The sequence below is a fragment of the Lissotriton vulgaris genome, chromosome 6 (assembly GCF_964263255.1).
Source record: "Lissotriton vulgaris chromosome 6, aLisVul1.2, whole genome shotgun sequence".
NCBI classification, from domain to species: Eukaryota; Metazoa; Chordata; class Amphibia; order Caudata; family Salamandridae; genus Lissotriton; species Lissotriton vulgaris.
The window spans coordinates 1,880,540,917-1,880,562,538 of record NC_141694.1 but is presented as its reverse complement, the minus strand read 5'-3'; the positions used below and the strand labels follow the sequence as shown (position 1 = coordinate 1,880,562,538).

Genomic DNA, 21,622 nt, shown 5'->3' with positions numbered 1-21,622 from the left:
CTGGTGGCCACTGACACTGAAGATGAAGAATTTGTGTCCGATCGTGTCAAACGCTAATTGAGTGACAACATTTTAATAACTGAATGTCAGGTGGAATCAGAAAGTTATTGTCCAAAGAGAACTTGCCAACGCATTGGTGTAGAATTTTTGAGTCCGTATCAAATCCTACCCAATTGTATGAGATACTTCATTGTCGTGGTGGATCATCTCTCAAGGTGGGTTGAGGTTGAACCAGTCTCTGAACCTACCACCCAGAAGGTAATCGAGTGCTTTCAGAAATTTCTTCCAAGAGAAATTTTACCAGAAGAGATCTCACTGACAATAGAGTTCAGTTCACTTTCACAGGAATGTCTTCATCCCTAACAAATGTGCCACAAAATGTCGCAGAACGCCCCTATATCACCCTCAAAGCAAAGGGAAAGTTGAATGATTCAATAAAGTTTTAGTAGAGTGTTTACAAGCTTCTCTCAAAAGCAATATGTGTGTTGCCAAATCTACACAAGACTTGGTCTGGTCCCACTAAACCACTCCTTATTCTGTGACTGGGAAATCCTCGTTTGAGTTGATCAGGGGTAGGGAAGCTGCTACAGAACTTTGGCCTAGATGTAGGTAATAGCAAATTACCGAATGGTAAATACCGAATTTTACCGATTCGGTATTTACTATTCGTTAATTGCAATGTAGGTAAAAAATTTGGTAAAAATACTGAATCGGTAAGATTCGTTAATTACCGATTCGGTAATGAGGCCCATAGGAATCAATGGCAAATACCGATTCGGTAATTACTGAATCGGTAAAATTACCGATTTTACAAGGGGGACAGGGTGTCACTTTGACACCCTGTTGCACCGCTGTTACTGGCTTGTGTGCCATGTGGCACACATATATGCCCTTAGGGCATGTTTGTGTGCCACATGGCACAGGTGTACATGCACAGATGTGCATGTACACTGGAATTCGTTATTTACCATGTAATAGTATTACATGGTAAATAACGAATCGGTAATGGCCTGTGGCACTGTTTCCAGTGCAACCTACATCTGTATTTACCGATTCGGTAAATTTACCGATTCGGTATTTTACAGAATTGGTAAATTTACCTAATCAGTAAATATACTGATTCTGTATATTTTAAGGCCCCTACATCTCCATTAGCAAATACCGGTCAGTAACGGCCGAAATCGGATGTTACCGACCCGTATTTGCCGACGTACATCTGACCCCTAGTCCTTATTGGGTTACTAAAATAGCACCAAAGCATGGGAGTGTTGGAAGTTGGTGGGAATCTGCCAAATCTAATTCGAACTTTGACAATTCAAGAAGGGCTGTTAAAGTAAACCCAGGCTTGAGAAAAGAATGTAGATTAAAAGTAGGAGACTGGGTACGGGTCGCAAATCCAGTTCTTGTAGAAAAAGGTTTTTCTAAATTTAAAGATCCTGTTCAAGTATGTGAATTAAGAAAGAATTCTGTGAGACTTTCTGATGGGAATTGGTGGGGTATCACTTGTGTGGCTTTGATTACTCATAATTTTGTTATACAAAGCAAAATCAAGAAATGTTTAAAATTTGATACGTTGGCTCAAGCTTAGAGAAGGAGTGCTCACACTAAAATAAGGCCAAGGAAATTTAATGATTTTGTTTCACATTGAATAGTTTTTAACAATTAATTATTCATTCTATTCAAGATCAGTTTTTTGCCTTTCTTTTCATGTTTCTTTTAAAACAAGTGGGTGTGGATTACAATGTGAGGTTAAATGTTGAATTAAACTTCTTGAGTTAAGGTACTATGTAAAATGAGTCTTCTTCTTTTGTATAGTCAACTATATTGTTAATTGAATTATATAATTTTTTCTTTAAAAAAAGGGAAATGTGTGGTAATATGCAAGCTAGAGGTTTCGAATGCTATGAGGTCATAGAAGCAACGTGTTCTATCTGTCAGTTGCTCCAGTGCCCCTTCCTTGGATGGACGTATTCTTGACTTAATACATCACCACCTCCTTCATCTCCATCTGCCTGGTATTATCATTACAGATAGTCATCAAATGTAATGCATCGATTCTTTACTGAGCTAGCCTCATGACCTTGAGGAGGGGCATCAGCCAGCCAAAATGATTGCCAGGGCTCAAAGGACTTAAAACCAAAGAAAAGTAGCTCAATCTTTTCTGATTGCATTTGAGCTGGTGGTTTGTTAGCCAATGTAAAACTGCCATCAGGCAGGCTCTGATCTTTTCACCTGTGAACATGTCATCCGTGCCCCAGGAGAACAATACCTCAGTGTCATGAGCATAGGGAACTATGGGGCATCAAGGAGGGCGATAAGCAATTTTCCCCGCTTTAGCGGGCGTTTTCCGTTGCTAAGCGGCGATAATTATATCGCCCTATTAGCAAGCTGTCGCTAACTGATGTCAGCGACAGGTTTTAGGCGATAGCGAGCGGTTTGGGGCCCGCTTTGCATGTCAGCGATATTTATCGCTAATGACATGCAAAGTGGGCATACCCAACTAGTTAGCGACTGAAAGCAGTCGCTAACGTCACTATCGCCTAGTCGCAAGGCAGGCGTAGCGATGGAAATATTCGCGCTAAGAGCGGTTATCTCCAAAATCTAACACCTGATCAGACCAGTTCTTGGCCATTATATCCAAAGGGAGTTGGATATTATGGCTAAGTCCCTGTTAGCGATAATGCGTGAATATCGCTGGATTACCAGCGATATTCTCGCATTTCGCCGCTAACGCCTGAAATGTTATCGCATTTGAGATAAACGTTGCTAATAGTACGTTATCTCTGCGATAAAATCAGGCGAAGCACGGCGATAGGAAAAATTTCACTAAGCTTAGTTAGCGATAATTTTCGCTACTTGTTGATAATAGGCCCCGAGGATTGTTCCCAGAGCCCCAGCGAGTAAAACGAGATGTGTAAGATAAATATTGAATAGAGTGAGGCTCAAAGAGCCCCGTGGCACTCACACTCGCGACTCACACAACCCAGATGAGAAGGAAGGAATCCAACCCTCTTGACCTGGCCTTCACGGAGAAGCCAGCCAGCTCAGCGCAGGACTCCCAATGCGATGGATTGAAGCCAGGCCAAAGTGTGGTATGGTCTGCCAAGTCAAAGGCCACTGACAGATCGAACATAATCAGCACTGCTGTCTCCGATTTATAGCTTTAACAAACTGTTTGATTCTGGACAATTCATACTCTCCGTGCACCTCTGTCCACACCTGGCACTGTATGAGTTGGCAGGTCTGATGTCACATCCGGGAGAGCGTGCAAAGGGGGCCTTACGTCACACCTGGCACCCTATGATGAGTTGGCAGGTCTGATGTCACATCCGGGAGAGCGTGCAAAGGGGGCCTTACGTCACAGCCGGCACCCTATGATGAGTTGGCAGGTCTGATGTCACATCCGGGAGAGCGTGCAAAGGGGGCCTTACGTCACACCCGGCACCCTATGATTAGTTGGCAGGTCTGATGTCAGATCCACCCCTTTAAACCCTGAACACGATGACGCTCCTGAGGCCGAGCCAGGGTGCTGTCAATAAAAGCGGCTGCCGCCGCGGCCCTGGCACTGCCTCCGAGGCTGGCATCAGGATGGCACCGCCGGGGCTGGGGCTGGCTCTGCTCTGTGCTTTGGTTTCCATGAGCCTTGCAGAGGCCGCGGACCCTGCTTTAGCTAATGCTTTCCCCCCGCAGTGGCCTCAGGCCCCGGGGGACCTCGACTCTTTCGGTAAAGAAGGTACTCACCCGGTCATCGATCCGTGGAGCTATCAGGACCGACTCGGAATGTACAGAACTCTGCTGAATCACACTTACAAATATTTCGCCATTTTGGGATTGAATGAAACTGACAACCTGTTATGGGGTCTCCCCCTGCAGCTGGGGTGGCAGTTTGTAACAGGTAAGCGTCCTGAAAATAGGAAATATCTGGGGGAAAGTCACGGTTTTGTTAAATCATGTTTCCCCGGATTGCATAACAGACGCATTGTTGATTTGTTTGAAACAACGTTGAAGATTCTGATTTTGCAAGAATGTTCCTTATTATTTCAGGATGTGACGTAACCTTAGTCAGTCCCCACCTGTCCCCATCTTCGTCAACCCTTGAAGTCTTTAATACGCGTTCAATAGTCATTTCTGTATCTCTCTCCTTTTAACCATATTCATTCGAAAGCGCGCGGCCATCGATGTCTTATCGATGCCTTCAGCAGGCTCTGCTCTCAGAGGTCCTGAACTCTGCATCCCGGAAGGGAGAGTTTTGCCTTTCCCGTTATGAGCATCGATTCGACAGCCCTAGAATCCCAAATGCGGGGCGGCCGAGGGTAGAATACGTCACGGGGCTTCTTGCAGCTACATAGGGGTGTGAATGTGTGAATAGATGCTTGTTTAATACGTTAGGATATGTTGACTTAGATTTTTATGCCGTTCTATTTCCTTTCTCAATACAATATTTACAAGTAACTGGTCAATTTCTGGTATATTGTTGCTTTATATTCTGGCATCTGTGTAGTCTTGCATGAAAACGGAGAAAAAAACAAACACAACGAGAAGATGGACGGAGAGCTGGAACTTTTCAACCACTCTCCCCCAGTCAAGAGATTTGGATTTAATCCATCATTCTTTTGCTCACCGTGCCACCCCAGTGTGGACCCAGCCCTATGCACACCAGTCTTGACCTGCCTCTTATTGTATTGTATTGTAATTGCATTTATATAGTGCTTAATACCCCAGACGAGGCGTCGAAGCACGCTACTCCGGGACCCATAGAGGATTAGTGTTGAAATAGTATAGTGAAACATGCAAGTACATTTTACGTGGTGGATAGGTTAGTCAGTTATTTGGATTTGGAATGATGACAGAAGGATACAGGAGAACGAAGGTTTGTATTTATATAGCGCTTGTTGACGCACGCTATTCTGGAAGCCTACAAAGAATTAGTGGTGAATTAATATGGTGAGATATGAAGTAATTTCAGTGGTGGATATTAGTCAGTTACTTGGAGTGAGAAGGATAGCGGAGGGATAAAAGGGGAAGAAAAGTTTGCATTCAAATATCACGTGTTACCCCTGAATCGCTTTTCTGGCGAGTAGCACGCCACTCCGGAACCCATAAAGGATTACTGTTGAAAATTAGTATGGTAAAAAAAATATGAAGTAATTTGTGTAGTGGATATGTTATTCAATTATTTGGGTAGTATATTGGTATAGTTTAATATGGAATTTGAGAAGTGAACTTGTTAGTCTGTTAATTTCGATTGAAAAGGATAGTGGAGGGATAAAAGAGTGAAAGATTATTTTTTTTATTTTTTTTAGGTCTTAGCAATAGGAGGAGGCTTTTGGTTGAGTAAAAAGGAGTTTTGGATGGGAGGACTCAGAGGAAAGAGTTTAGAAAGGTTTGTTTTAGGGGATCGGTATAGTAAAAGAGGTGTCAGATGATGCAAGGAAGGGTAGAGTAGGAGAGAGTCTAGAACGGGTTATTTTTTGCAATCATAGTAGTGGTTTGGGATAAATGAGAGAGTGGATGTAGGGGATATATTGATAGATCTATAGGATGAGAGATAGGATAGTGCATTGGAAGGAGTAGTAGAAGAAGTTTGAGATGAGTCAGAAGGTTGGGCTAGAAGATATATCAAGCGCAGAGATATCCCTTCGGGGATTTAGTCAGGCGCTATAGAAGCACATAAATAAATAAAGTATAGGCTGAGAAATAGGGTAGTGCATTGGAAATGCTAAATTAGAAGAAAGTGATAAATATATAGATCCATAATTACATTGAAAGTATATAGATACATAAATGAGGTAAGTATATGTAGATTAAAGATATTCAGTCAGTCAGTCAATCTCTATTTGGGTACCACAGTATCCATAAAAGCACAATATAAAATGCATTACATACATATTAAAATTTTAACCGGTCAAATAGTCTAAATACATTCATTATACAGAACATAAGTGATTTAGTGCAAAATTTAGGATCATCACAGAAGAAAACTATTTACATTACTGTCAGTCTTCAGCCATGGATCTGCGTGCCCTTACTGCCGTGTTTACATTACTGTCAGTCTTCAGCCATGGATCTGCGCGCCCTTACTGACGTTTTTAGGAAAGTGCAAGTGCGAAAAATAAGGTCCTCATCATCTAAAATTAACATGGAATCAAATGCTGCCTCTAAACTAATTGGTCTTCTCTTATTAAAATACGAGCATAAAAACTGTTAAAAATATTTGATATAAAATTTGCAGGAGAATATAAAATGCTTTACAGATTGCTCACTCCTCCCATCGCACGGACACGGGATTGAGTTTAAATGAGAACAATAACCAAGTGGGAAGGAGAGTACAAATCGCATTGTTCCAACCCTTAAACGGAACAATAAACTTGTCTCCCAGCGAGTCGTAGTAACAAATAGACGTGGAGTGGGTGATTATAATGTTCAATGGCCATATAGTTACGCACAGTAGTTTTACTGACCTTTACTGCCTCACGCTCGGTTTTATATAAGGAGTACAGAGCATTCTGCATATCCTTTTTTGCGACTAAAGCAGCAAGTGAAGGGTCCCAAAAGATGCTTTCCATATTTATACTGTGCAAACTGCTCAACACTCCACCCAACCACAGAATATCTAGGCCTAAGCATGGGCGGAAAATCCGTTTCGCTCGCGGATTTTGCGGATTTTCGGTAAATTCGCAATCCGCGAGATCCGCGAATCTCCCGCAAAATCCGCAAATCCGCGAGCAGCGGATTTTATGGCTTGCTCGCACTGTTCGCGTGAGTTCGCGGCTTGCCAGTACAACTTCGCACCCCGCGAGTAAGTGCTAAATTGCAGAAATGCGATCTTAGCAAAACTGAAACTACTTACCAGGTTCAAAAGTTCAGGCTCATCATTAGTAGCCATTTCCTGTAGTGCTTCCTGAGGGGCCCCTCCAGAGTTCAGTTGCCAGTTGCAACTATTATGTGACCCTGCTCTGAACCTCAGAATAGTTACACATATGCCACAAAGTTCCTGAATTACAGCTAAGGGAGACAAGCAGGAGCCAGGCTGGAAGTTAAAATCCATTAATCAGCCCCTAATTCATTATTGTCAGTTGGGGCAGGGCAGGTGTTGTAACTAATTTTGCAACAATGAAAGCACTTAGCAAGTGCAAAAGATCACTAATCAGGGAGCACTAAGGAAGCAGGTGCCAGCTAAAAAAATATTCTGTGACACATTAATCAGCCCCAAATTAATTCAGGTCACTTGAGGCAGGGAAGGTGTGCTTTACTTTGCCGAAAATAATGTACACTGGACAACCAGAGGGTGTGGTGATGAAACAGAGGGTGGCATGGGTGGGCCAGAGGGTGGCATGAGTAGTCAGAGAGTGGCAGTGGTGACAGAGAGTGGCAGTGATGAAGAAGAGTGTCCCAAACAGGCTGGACACGTAGAAACAACAAGTTCGCAAAACTTGCGACCCAACAGGTAAGTTCGCAAATTGCGAAATTGTAAAAACCCTCGCGAACTGGCAGAAACACGCGCGAACACAAAAAAAAAAAAATCCGCAAATTCGCGGGAATTTGCGGATTTTGCGGATTGCGAGTTCGCAAATCCGCAAAATTCGCGAACGCGAGATTCGCAAAATTCGCCCATGCTTATCTAGGCCCCTAGCACAACCTAAGCAGTCCTTAATGATTGACTGGGTCAGGGTGGCTGCTTTGTTCTTCCATACAGCAATCCACATTAGTGCTGGGCGAGACCTGATAAAATCAGAAATAAAATTAATATGGAGCTCTTTATGAGATATCTAATGGGAGGTTGAAATAGGGACATTCAGTATTTTTCTGCAGAATCTATTCTCCTCTTGCTGTATACCAGATCAGCTGGCCGCCCCCCATATCTCAGCGCCATAGGTCGCTACCGGAGTACACTGATGTTTATAAATCCTTTGGACAGCTAATACTGCAGCCATCGTCTTAGGGCGAGGGATGCTTAAAATCAAGGTATTGGCCTTTGAGAACTTGCTCCTGGCGCGAGCTAAGTGCTCACTCCAGGAGCTGTTCGCATCAAAGGCCAAACCCAAATATACAAAGGATTTTACCGCCGTCATTTTATGGCCGTCTATTGCAATCGGGCGTATAGCCCCTTTGCCTGGGCCACTGCTCATTAAAAAATATTTGTTTAAATTGACTTGTAAGTCTAGATTTTTCATAAAAATAATAAAATCTTCAACAAGGAGGCGTAAAGAATTTGATGTGTGCCCTATTAAAACTGCGTCATCGGCGTAGAGCAACGCAGGAATGGGTACTTTGTTAATATATGGGACGTCTTGGGTGGCCAATTTCAGGGAGGCGTTCAGGTCATTGATATATATAACAAAAAGATATTGATAGAGGCACAGGATGAGAAATAGGGTAGTGCATTGGATATTCTTTTTCAGGAGAAAAGTAACAGACACACAGATCCAAGTACATGGAAGGTACATAGATGCACAATGGAAGTATGTACATGTAGACCAAAGATGATTTTTATTTATTTAATAGTATTATTATTATTCTTTCTCTCAACAACATATTTTTTTACATGTTTATAAAGAAAGGGACTGTGTCATCTTTAGAAGACAAGAAATTCTTTCTTCAGTGGGAAAGGCCATCAAGAGGTCGGTGTCTAATCTTGCTGCCAGAAACACCAGAGACCTAGAAGGAAGTAGTGAAGACTTCCCTTCGTTGAGATTGAGACCCAGAGAGCAAAAAAGGTGAAGGCAGGCGTTCGTGGACTTTTTTGCACCATGAAATGTCAAATGTCAGAGCCTTGATTAACCAATCGTCCAGGTAAGGTAAGACCTGGTGACCGGAACGCTGGAGAAAGGCTGCTACTGGCGTCAAGCATTTGGTGAATACTCTGGGCGCAGACTTTAGCCTTAAGGGCAGCACCTTGAACTGGTAGTGGCACCCTTCCACTTGGATCCTGAGATAATGACGGTGGATGAATAGGAATGTGAAAGTATGCATCCAGAAGATCAAGATCCAGAGAGCACCCTTGACCTCCCAGGTAGGTCGCTCCCCCTCTGCTGCAGCACCACCAGTGCTCGGGCCACCCTTCTGCTGCCTCCTCGTGCTCCTGGTGCCTTGCACCCGATCGCTGTTGCTGTCGCTTCCTGCAGCCTGTGTGCCTGTGCCCCTGTCCGTTTGTTTTGTACCCTGTGTGCCTGTGCCCCTGCCCGTTTTTTCTGTACTCTGTGTTCCTGTGCCCTGCCCGTTTTTTCTCCCTGTACCCTGCTGTGAGACTGCTTTGCCTCTCTCCCTGTCCAGGTTTTTGCCGATTTTTGCCGCCGCTGCCTCCCCTGCAGCCCCGCCCCCCCATGCCCATTCGCAGCCTGGCACCCCTCCTCCCGCCTCCCAGCTGATCCTCTCTCCCCACCTCCCCCTAAATGGTGGCCGTTGTGCGGCCGCGCCACTGGCGCATCAAAGGCAAGCAAGTCAGCACCCGCCCGCGCCTGGACTGCGCCCAGTGCCAGAACCCCTGGCCCTCATGCTACCCATGACACCTGCTACCGCTACAATGCCAGCACCCTCATCGCACTCAACCACGGACACACCACCAACTGCTACAAGGTCACCCCCAAGCGCACCCACGGCCCCTTCACCTGCCAGAACTGCACCTTCTCCTGCAACAACGACGCCAAGACACCCACAGCAACGGAACCCAAACAACTGCGATGCATTCTGCTCAACACCCACTCTGCACGCAAGCACACCGTCAAGCTCTGGGACCTGCTCACTACCACTTCACCGGACGTCGCATTCTTGACCGAGACCTGGATAAATGAAGCCTCCGCCCCAGACATCGCAGTGGCCATCCCCGACGGATACAAAATCTCGCGCAGAGTCCGCACCAATGGAGTGGGAGGAGGCCTTGCCATCATCCACAAGAACACCATCAAAGTCTCCACAAACACAGACGACACCCTTACCACCACCGAACACTTGTACTTCAAGATCAACACGGACCCCAAGACCACACTCAGAGGCACCCGCGTCTACAGACCACCCGGCCCACGTCCCCAATTCTGCAACTCCATCGCCGACTTCATCAGCGCGCACGCGCTGACCTCCACCAATTACATCCTGCTCGGTGACCTGAACTACCATCTAGAAAACAACAACAACAGCAATTCCTCCACCCTGGTCGACAACCTCGCCACCCTCGGACTGAAACAGATCGTCACAACCCCGACCCATATCGCCGGCCACACGCTCAATGCCATCTTCACCGCCAGCCCCCACGTCACCTTCAGCCACGCCTCCGAGCTCACCTGGACCGACCACCGCTGCGGCCACTTCACCCTCCAGAAACCTGTCACCCACCACCGCACTCCACAGATCCCCCGCCGTCGCTAGGGCAAAGTCACCAAGGAGCAACTGGAAACTCACCTCTCACTCAACCCACCAACCAGCCCCACCGACCCCGAGGAAGGGGCCCGCACGCTCAGGCTCTGGATGGAGGACTACGCCAACACCATAGCACCTATGAAACAATCCACTGACAGAGACACCAGCCAGAGAGCCAGCTGGTTCACCCCGGGGCTCCTAGCCTCCAAGCGAACCTGCTGGAAACACGAGGTCATCTGGCTCAATGATAGAACTCCCGCCAACTGCACAGCCCACAATGACGCCATCCGCAACCACCACCACCTCAACAGGACCACCAAAAGAACCTCATTCGAAGACCGCCTCGACAACAACATCCACAGCAGCAAAGAGCTATTCAATATCATGAAATAACTCTCCACTCCTAGCTTCTGCACCAACGACATTCTGCCATCGCAATCCCTGTGCGACACCCTCGTGGCCTTCTTCCACAGCAAGATCACCGACATCCACAACAGCTCCAACCCCCGGACGCACCCTACGGACCCCGCCACGATGAACCCCCCAAGCCCCATTGACCACGACCCTCTGACCACTTGGACCAACGTGAGCACTGAAGACATGACTAAGACCATGATCATCATCCACTTAGGCTCCCCGTCTGACCCTGTCCCCCACCACATCGCCAACAAAGCCGAAAGCCTCATCGCACCCCACCTGCGTAACATCATCAATCTCTCCTTCGAAACAGCGACCTTCCCGGAGAGCTGGAACCACGCCAAGATCAACGCCCTCCTGAAGAAACCCAAGGCTGACCCGAGCGACCTCAAGAACTTCCGGCCCATCTCCCTGCTTCTGTTCCCAGCGAAAGTCATGGAAAAGATCGTAAACACCCAGCTCATCCGCTAACTAGAAGACAACTAGAAAAACAACACACCTGCCTATGCTGAGCAGTTATTTTCTGAACAATAATTATAGAAATGTGCATGAAAAATAAGCATGAACACTAGCTTTAGGAATTGCAACGTTTCTTTTAATTCTTTGCAGACTATTTTGCTTTTTAGTCTTTCTTTGTTTTTTAAGGCATGAGAATACAAAAATTGTGAAGAAAAATATTATACATTTACATACAAACAGGAAAAAACAAGCTTTGGTATGTACATAATTCACTCAAACTCACACTCAACACATTCTTGGCCATCCAATCATACAAAAACACATTCATACTGGTCCCATTGTCATAACACAGTTGTGAAAAATGCAAGGAAAATAACATTCGCTAATTTCAAACGATAGTCAAACTTTTTTCACAGTTCTTTAGAAAAAATAATCTTTCAATTGAATGACACATCCATAGGGAAAGTAATGACACGGGACCGGGTCAGGTCGACGCGTTTCGAACCCTAACCTTCCAAGGGTTCTCTTCAGGACCACAGTTTTACTATAAAGGAAGAGGAGAGCAATAATCACTAAACCGAAACCTGAGAGATCAACGTCTCAACCAATGCACCGCTGGACTCAGCCTACCTCAATACGTGGGTCAAAGCTCCTCAAGTGGTATAGGGAGACAGATGTATTCCCAGCGAGGGGGAGCGAAGAAGTGCTGCGAAAGAGAACAAGTATACTCAATCATACAGAGTCTCATATGTCTCACTGTGTCTAGGCTAGTGAAATAAAAGGATGGATCCGCGCGCTCACCTTACATGCAGCGCGTGTCTGCTCAACAGATGCTTGCCAAATGGGTAACGCTCGGTCCGCGTAGTGTGTGGATCCGGCGGCCCTGAAATTGGGAAAGTGGAAGGTATTCGTGAAAATCCCAAACGCGAGGGAAGGCGCATGGTCAGCGGCTAAAAAACCGCGCTTGATCGTGCCTGTGTCTGCTTACCGGAAAAACGAATTCCAACAATCCAAACAGTAGTTCAAAAGTCCTCGCTCCTCACCCAGCGGTCACTAGCAGGTTACTGAGGCCTCCCTGCAGTTTAGCTCAAGAGAATGGTCGCGCCCCGCGGGGTGTAGGGAGTTGTAGTTTCATGTAATGTTTACCAAGGAGAATTCTGGGAGATGAAGTCCTGTGGGCAGTGTCAAGGATAAGTTTTATAAATTTCAGAAATTTCGTTCAATCCAGTGACCGCTGTGTCATATTTCATGATCAATAAGGCCTCTCTTTGATTCAATCTTATTTCCAAATCCCCTCCTCTTGGATCTTTTTCGATTTTGGACAGGACAGTCCACTTGAAGTTATTTTTGTCATGTTTCTTCGTCACCCAATGGTGTACCAAGGGCGCATTCTCAACTTCTCTGCGCAGTCTGGATTTATGCTGCGTGATGCGTTGTCTGACCTCTTGGGTTGTTTTCCCAATGTATAACTTTGGGCAGGGGCATAGAATCGCATAAACCACATTCCGTGTTTTGCAATTGGTGAAAGCTTCATGCTTCCAATGAATGTTGTTAAAGGAGAACACTGTTTCTTCCATGGTGTCATGACAACAAATGCAAGTGCCACATTTGTGATGTCCTTTAGTCTGGGGAAAGCCGAATAAGCTTCTTAGAGTTGGTAGTTGTTTGCTGGGTAATGCTGCCCTCACAATATGGTTAGCCACGCTCTTTTCCTTCTTAAAAGCAAATAAAGGTGGATTCCTGAAGTCCTCATGCAAGTCTTTCACTAGATGCCAATTGAGATTTATCAGCCTCTTGAGTTGATTTGCAGCAGGGCAAAAGGTTGATACACACACCACTCGATTTTGCTCAACCTTAGCTTTCTTATGCATTAGTGTTTCGCGAGGCGTCCACCATGCTCGCTTAAGGGATAGCTTTAAAAGTTTTCTCGGGTATCCTCTTTGGAGAAGCCTCTCCATGAGTGAATTTGCATGGTCGAAATAATCCTCTTTATCTGAACAATTCCTTCGGATCCTCAGGAATTGTCCAAAAGGTAAATTCTGTCTCAAACTTCGTGGGTGATTGCTGGTGAACAACAATGCCTTGTTCCTATCGGTTGATTTTCTGAATAAAGTTGTTTCCAGGCTTCCATTACGGGGGACAACTTTAACGTCCAGAAATGTGATGGATTGGTTGGACGATGTGCAGTAAAATTTTATGTCGCTTGAGCGCCCATTGAGCCATTCAACAAACCCATTAAGGGTTTCTAGAGTCCCAGTCCAGATGAAAAAAACGTCATCTATGTAGCGCATATAATGCGAAATCTGATGACTGAAGGGATTATCATTGTAAATAAATTTCTTCTCGTAGAGGCCCATGAACATGATCGCTAGTTCCGGGGCAAATGGGCACCCCATGGCTACTCCCTTGACCTGAAGGAAGTAGTCGGAGTCAAAAGTAAAAAAATTCTTTTTTAATGCGAAGGATGCCAGCTGTAAAATGAAATCAGAAGGGACCTGACAAGGTCTGGCACGTGTGTCCAAGAAACATGAAAGTGTCTCAAGGGCCTGATCTTGAGGAATCTGCGTGTACAACGACACGACGTCTAGCGTCACTAGAAGCTGGGAACTTTGTTCAAAAGATACTGTGCTGATTCTTTGGAGGAAGGCCGTGGTATCTTGAAGATGTGCTGGAATCTCTTCAATGAAGGGTTTCAGGAAAAATTCAATGTACTTCGCCACTGGTTCTAATGGCGGGTTTACTTCGTCCTTATGGATCTTAGGTAATAAATAGAAAACTGGAGTTCGTGGACTCTTATTCTGTAGAAAAATCAGTTCCTTGGGTCCGACAAACCCTAGATCAAATCCTTTCTGGATCGCTGCAAATAGTTCACTCTGAATTTCGAGTGTAGGGTTTTTTGTGATGCGTCTGTAGCATGAGTTGTCATCCAGTTGACGAAGTGCTTCCGTTTTATATTTATTAATGTCCCAAATAACCACTGCTCCCCCCTTGTCTGCTTGTTTGACTACTATATTTTGGTCATTTTTCAAGGTGGTTAAAGCCTCTTTCTCAGCTTTGGCAAGATTGAATTTAACGAAGTTCCTCTTTTTTTCTAGTGCTGATATTCCTGATAGAACTGTTCGTTCGAACGTGAGAATCTCTTTAGGAATCTTTGAGCCGGCTGGGCAAAAGGTGGATTTCTTCCTTAGTCCCGTTACTTCGGGTTGATGTTCCTCGCATATGTCAGAAAAGAATGTTTTTAATCTTATTTTACGACAGAATTCCAAAGTTTCTAACTTCATCTTAATGAAGTCTGTGGGTCTCGACGGGACAAATCCAAGGCCCTTCGTCAAGATCGATGTTTCAGCTTCATTTAGAGTCCTGTCAGATAAGTTAAAGATGGATGGGAGATCTAACTCTTGTAGAACCGGGACCGTGTCCTCATTTCCCATGGCTGGACGGGACGTGACCGACCTCTCGGCTTCTGGGGGCCTTGTCCTAAAAAAGGTGCCTGGTTTTGTTGTTGACGTTGTCCCTGATCTTGTGGGTTGCCTTGCCTATTTTGATAGGATCTATTAGTATTGTTTGAATCACTTCCAGACGAAGATGTATCTGAGAATGAAACGAATTTACGTCGTGATCGACCTTGGTTATCCTGGAGAAACCTCCGTGAATCAGGGTTGGAATAAAAGTCTTTTCTCAAGTAGGGGTATACGGATTCCAGAGAGAAATTTTTCTTGTCCAGCTCAAACTTATTGTTTTTTTGGGCAACCGTGAAATCCTTAAATTCGCCGATTTCTTTTTCCACCTTTTCCAGGAGTCCTTTAGAGTCAGTTATGAGTTGATTGTCTTGAATTTCTTTCTCAAGTGCTGCAATTTCTTCAAGTTCTTTAACTGAAATTCTGTGTGCGGTCTCAATAGTAAGGACCATCAGGTCCCTACTGCACTTTGTCTCAACCCCACTGAATCCTTTTTTGTATTCAGGGTCGTCCGTGAACACGACCGGGATGTTGCGAATTTGAAGTCCTGCGGGGATCGTGCCTGATTTTAAATGCTGGAGTAAAAAATGTCCATGGAGATCCGTCCTGATTTGTTTTTTACGTAAGCGTATAAGTTTTTCAGATTCATTGACAGTATTAGCCGCAACGCTGAGGGTTGCAGATGCAAAGGGAGGCGGATCTCTGATTAGGTTTTGAATATGTTCCTCTGTGTAAGCTACCGTGTCCTGTTCAGCCATACCCACACTGAACACACGTGCAGAAAAGAAAATTAGAGAAAGTATGTGCACAATAATTATGGTGCAAGAAAAAGAGCAAGAAAAGTTCAAGAGAAACTACACCCCACACCACGAACACTAAATATGATGATAGTACACCAGGATTAGTCCTGTGGCAGCTCCTTCTCTGCCCACCAGAACCTCGCGAGTTTCACAGAGTTTGTATGTAAATGTATAATATTTTTCTTCACAATTTTTGTATTCTCATGCCTTAAAAAACAAAGAAAGACTAAAAAGCAAAATAGTCTGCAAAGAATTAAAAGAAACGTTGCAATTCCTAAAGCTAGTGTTCATGCTTATTTTTCATGCACATTTCTATAATTATTGTTCAGAAAATAACTGCTCAGCATAGGCAGGTGTGTTGTTTTTCTAGTTACTATTGGCTCAGCCTTGCTGAGTTTTGAGTCAAGACCCTCTTTTGCTATTCAAACTAGAAGACAACAGCATCCTGGACCCCTCCCAGTCAGGCTTCCGCAGCAATCACAGTACAGAGACCGCCCTCATCGCCACCACAGACGACATCAGAATCCTACTCGACAACGGCGAGACAGTGGCCCTCATCCTCCTGGACCTCTCTGCTGCCTTTGACACCGTCTGTCACCACACACTACGCACACGCCACTACGACGCAGGAATCTGAGACAAGGCCCTGGACTGGACTACCTTCTTCCTCACCGACAGGACCCAGAGAGTCCTCCTCCTCCTGTTCTATTCCGGAACCACCAAAACCATCTGCAGCGTCCCCCAGGGATCCTCCCTCAGCCCAACGCTGTTCAACGTCTACATGGCCCCCCTCGTGCACATCGCCAGACTTCACAACCTCAACATAATCTCCTACACCGACGACACCCAGCTGATCCTCTTCCTCACCAAGGACCCCCTCACCGCCAAAGCCAATCCTACACCAGGGCATGAAGGCCGTCGCTGATTGGATGGAGGCAAGCAGGCTAAAACTGAATACGGACAAGACGGAGCTCCTCTTCCTCGGGCCCAACCCCTCAGAGTGGGACGACTCCTGGTGGGCAGCCTCACTGGGAACCTCCCCGGCACCAACCAACCACGCACGCAACCTAGGAGTTATCCTCGACTCCAAGCTCAGCATGCCCAACCAAGTCTACGCAGTCTCCTCCTCCTGCTTCCACACCCTCCGCATGCTCTGCAAGATCTACAGATGGATCCCGACGGACACACGGAAAACCGTCACCCATGCTCTCGTCAGCAGCGGACTTGACTACGGAAGCGCCCTCTATGCTGGAGCCCCGTCCAAGCTCATCAACAGACTCCAAAGAATACAGAACGCCTCAGCTCGCCTGATCCTTGACGTCCCATGCAGGGTCAACATCACCCCGCACCTGAGAGACCTGCACTGGCTCCCCGTCGACAAACGAATCACATTCAAACTCATGATTCACGCACACAAAGCACTCCACAAGACCGGCCCTGCCTATCTTAACAAAAGACTCGCCTTCCACATACCTAACAGGAAACTCCGTTCCGCTGACCTGTCCCTGGCCGCCGTCCCGCGCATTCACAGAACCACTTCTGGGAGCAGATTCTTCTCCCACTGTGCCACCAAGTCCTGGAATGCCCTCGCCCTCCACCTAAGACAGACCACAGACCTCCCGACCTTCAGAACACTGCTCAAGACCTGGCTCTTCGACCACTAGCTGCAGCTGCCCCCCTTACCCACAGCGCCTTGAGACCCTAGCAGGTAAGTAGTGTGCTCTACAAATTCCATGATTGATTGATTGATGTACTCTCCTGACCAAGAGAAGGACAATCTCCTCGAGCGACAGCATCTGAAACGGTTGGTTTTTGATGAACTTGTTCAACAACATGAGGTCCATGACCTGCCTCCATTTTCCAGTTCTTTTCTTTATGAGAACAAAGTGGGATTAGAACTCCAAGTTGCAATGACTGTGCACCACTATCTCAATTGCCTGCTAGTCAAGAAGGAGTTTTATTTCCCTTTTGAGAAGCACCAGATGGCGGTGAGCTGTCTTTCTTGGGGCATAATCTGGAGGTTGTTGAAAAAATTCTAGGGTGTGACCATGATTGAAAACATCTAACACCTTTCTGTCGGACGAAATGGAGTTTAATTGCAGAAAGAATTTGGAGCAGTCTTGAGCCGAATGAAGTGGGATTAGGGTGGCAGGTGCCTGATGAGTCTCATTGTCTTCTGCCTGTGTCAAGGGATTTACCTCCCGAAGCGGGACGTCTTCGAGCTGGAGGCCTGGAGTAAGTTAATGCAGGCCTCTGCCAAAAGGACTGAGCGGAGTACTGAGGACGGAAACCTTGCTGGTAATAAGGTTGAAAACGCTGTTGAGGCTGGGTCAGAGCTGTAAACTGCCCTCTTCCTCTTCTCTGTTGTAAATTGGCTACAGATTTCACTATATCCATGTTGGATTTGATAGCCTTGAGTGTTTCATCAACATGTTTACCGAACAGATTCTCTCCATCAAATGGCATGCCCAGCACCTTCGCTTGGACTTCTAGGATTGGACTATCAGCCAACACAAAACAATGAAAATTCGCCCAGAAAATCTTTCGTCTATAGGTAATATATCCATCAATTTCTTTATATTAACTTTGTCCTACACAAGAGCATTTATTTAAAAAAACATATCACTTTATTAGTTTTTGTCCATCAGTCGTGACTTTTTGCATAAAAATATACACAATATAATTCAATAAAATAGACATATCATGCAGCCCCCAAACAACCTCAAGCAACCAGGCATCCTCACAGGCAACCACAGCACCAAATACAAAAACAGAACCATATGCAAATATAACGAATTACTGTATAAAAATACAAAAAACAAAGACAAAAATAAATGCAAACAAAGAGCGCCGACACGTGTTTCGGAAAGGACAAGTATCCACAGATCCTTCGTCAGGGCACAAGAAACATATACATTTCTTCAAAGGCGTAGAATTCTTCAATATTCAAATAATCAATCCAAAGTGTGGATACATAAACAAGGGCTGTCTCTTCGGAAGTAATACATGTAACTTTGTAATATCTTCAAGCAGTCCACAGCGGAGCAACACTACTTCACCGTGTCCAGAGTACGGCTCACAGAGAAACCAAACTCAATGTAAAGGCAAAATACGCCCTCCAGGACCAGATCCATTGAACACGGTTGGCAAAAAGTTGACTGTAATAAGAAGAATGGATGACTCAATAAAGGTAAGGTGCGATATAAATGCAAATCTCTGTGCAAGAATATAAGGGTCCTCCCTCTGGTAAAGCAGAATAGATCACGGGGGTCCCAATCTTACGTGTTCCCTCTGGGGCAAAAACAGGGGCTTAAGTCCGGATTGTAAAATGGTCCCTCTATTGCTGCATAGTAGGTCACGGGGGTCCCGATAGATACAAGTTCCCTCAGAGTAGACTGGGTCTTAGGTCGAAATCACACGGTCCTCTTGCGACAGCATGTCGTCCAACAACTCGCCAGTGAAATTACATTTTTGCATCGGGACTGTACATCCAAAAAATCTGCTCTTCTACAGTTAGATTTCCAACCTTATTCATTAAGCTTCTAGCCTGATTCACAGCTACCTCTACTAGCTCTAAGAGCCTGATTACAAGAAGCTAAGTAAATAGTGATCCCTACAAAAACACCCAAGTGCACAACGATTGCAATTGCAAGTGGTTGGATGTTGATTGCTTTCAGTGTGTAGATCACACTCTTAGTTCAATTTCAGCAGGTCAAAGCGGCTGCAGTTCAGCGTGGGGAAAAGGGCCTGGTGTTTATCAGGACATGCACATTGTGATAGTCGCCAAAATCACAGTGGATACGGAGGCTCGGAGTCCCCGCAACAGAATCAGTCATTCATTTACCAGAGGGAGAAGATATGCTTTGGTCCCATGCAGCCAGTTTCTGCATGGGGTGCCAGCGCCTGCGCTTGATGCTGCCAGAAAAAATATTGAAAAGATGTTCATGTCTCTGGGATACTTAAGGGAGTAATCGTGGACGCTGGTAGTAACAGTGTGAGAGGTGCTAGAACACCCCCAAAATAACCATTCTGCAGCTCTCAAAGTAAATGTTTAATAAAGATTTTTTTATTAATCTTTTCACAGAGGTCCAATATTAGGCTCAGTCTTCTAACAGATTTCGGCTCATTCTGTAAACATTGTGATTGAAGTTTATTTCTTTTCTCCTCTGACTGCAAAGTGAGAGAGTTTGCAATATAAACTACATGACAACCTTGCTAAGGGTGAAAGGAAAGGCTGTAGAATGTTCATTTTTTACCAATACAAAACACAAATTGAACTGTACTAATGTTTCAAAATATGTCAGCAGTTAGGAAAGCACAAATGAAGCACTCTCTTTTGTAATTCTAAAGTGTGATGGAAAAGCAATTTTATGGGGATGAAATGTGCAAGTGATCAATTCTCACTAAAACCTGATTTCTACACAGTATCATTTGTTTCCTCTATTTATCAGTAAAGCTACATGAGTGTGAAAATGTAGGGGACATTGCACCACTGAATACATACCGCAATCCCTTCCTGCTCTCCCACTGGATGGGCGTGGCTCACTTCCTATGCTTCTTCTTGTGAGATGCTTTAATTTTTCCCAATCTTCATCACTTCAGAGTCAAACACTGATGGCGGCTCCCATGCTCTGAAAATTGAACATCACCACTGCGAGCGATGTGCGGGCAGAGACGTTTAGGGATACGTGGCCCATGGGTGTTGAGGATACAACATCACCCCCACGAAGAATGTTTGACATACTTCAGCTCAACAACAGTAATGCGCACAGTATGGCTCCGGCATAGGATGACTCCAGATGAACGAAGAACCAGAAGGCCAAGGGTCCCTGTGATTCAAAGCATCTCTAGATGGAGAGCAGACCTGGCACATGGAGCAGGGCTAGTAGATCGGATGGTATGGAACATAGAGCGCCACAGGAACTAGAGACTGCCGGGCACATGTCGAAGGATTAGTACATCAGATGGTATGGCACACACAATGCCCAATGCCCCAGAGACTGCCAGGCACATAGAATAGGGTTAGTACATCAGATAATATAGGACACAGAATTCCCCAGGCACCAAAGACTGCCTGTAACATAGAGCTGGGTTAGTTCATCAGATGGTTTGGCACATAGAGCACCACAGGCACCAGAGACTGCCTGGCACAGAGAGCAACTTTGGTCCTGGAACTAGCAAATCGGGCAGGAGCACAGCTGATGAACAGAGCAGCATATAAAGCCTGTGAAGCAGAAGAGCCTGGAACCAAACCATCAACATCGACCCGGGGCATTTCAAAAGCCCTACGCGATACTCCTTGCACAGTGCATCACTGTATTTTTAATAAAAGCAAATGCCTTTTCTCCTTTCAACACTTGTTTTCTGGTTTGTGTTTCAGGGAGATTGGCTGATCCTTCAAAGAGCACAACCTGTGGCGACAAATCTGAAGACCCGTACTGCATATCTCCTTCTAGCTGGTGGGCTTGTAAGTATTTTCTTCTATAGATAAGGAACAGACTGTGGTACACACTGTAGCACCATGTTTCTTGTATAACCTATCCCAGTACCATTGCTGATAATACATCCTTTACATCACCTTTTGTGCATTGTTTCCAATTGTTTACTTTTGGTCTCTCTCCATGGGATGTACTGCCATTGAATTTTGGTACTAGTTTAAATCAGACCCTTAGTACTCTTTCTGCTATCATCATAGAAGGCGTGTTTTAATTGTCGGTACTGAAAACTACAGTAGTACTTTAGATGCAAAAACAGTACTTGGAAAATTCACATTCAGATAACTTCATAAATGGCTTTGTTAGAATGTTGCTTTCTCTGTTCTCCATTTGTGTTATATATTATGTTTACATAGCTGTCTGTTCCCAATACCTTGGTTTGTTCAATAGCTATCCTTAGAGTTTTTTCCAGGGCTCTAGTGTTTGTCTCTTTGTTTTACTTGGTAGCAAATATGGAAAATGTCACAAATAAAATAAGTTTTGTCTTTATTCTCACTTGCTTTGAAACTATCCAATGCTCTGCTCATTAGATTATTGTACCCTATTTACCAGTGGCAGCTTGCAGAGGGAGTGGGTGGCGGCTTGCAGACGGAGTGCTGCAGGCGGTGGGATGGGGGAGTTGGGTGGGGGGAGTGGATTC

At 45.2% G+C, this 21,622-nt stretch overlaps 1 protein-coding gene across 1 annotated transcript in view; it reads left to right on the top strand.

Moving 5' to 3' along the window:
- Positions 1 to 3,583: 3,583 nt before the first annotated feature.
- Positions 3,584 to 21,622, top strand: part of LOC147709751 (protein LEG1 homolog) — a 117,660-nt gene continuing 99,621 nt past the window's right edge. Inside the window, exons 1-2 of the mRNA XM_086928217.1 lie at positions 3,584 to 3,895; positions 20,868 to 20,954. Of these exons, the coding sequence (XP_086784343.1) occupies positions 3,589 to 3,895; positions 20,868 to 20,954 (394 nt within the window). The 5' untranslated portion in view covers positions 3,584 to 3,588. The remainder of the gene's footprint in view (positions 3,896 to 20,867; positions 20,955 to 21,622) is intronic.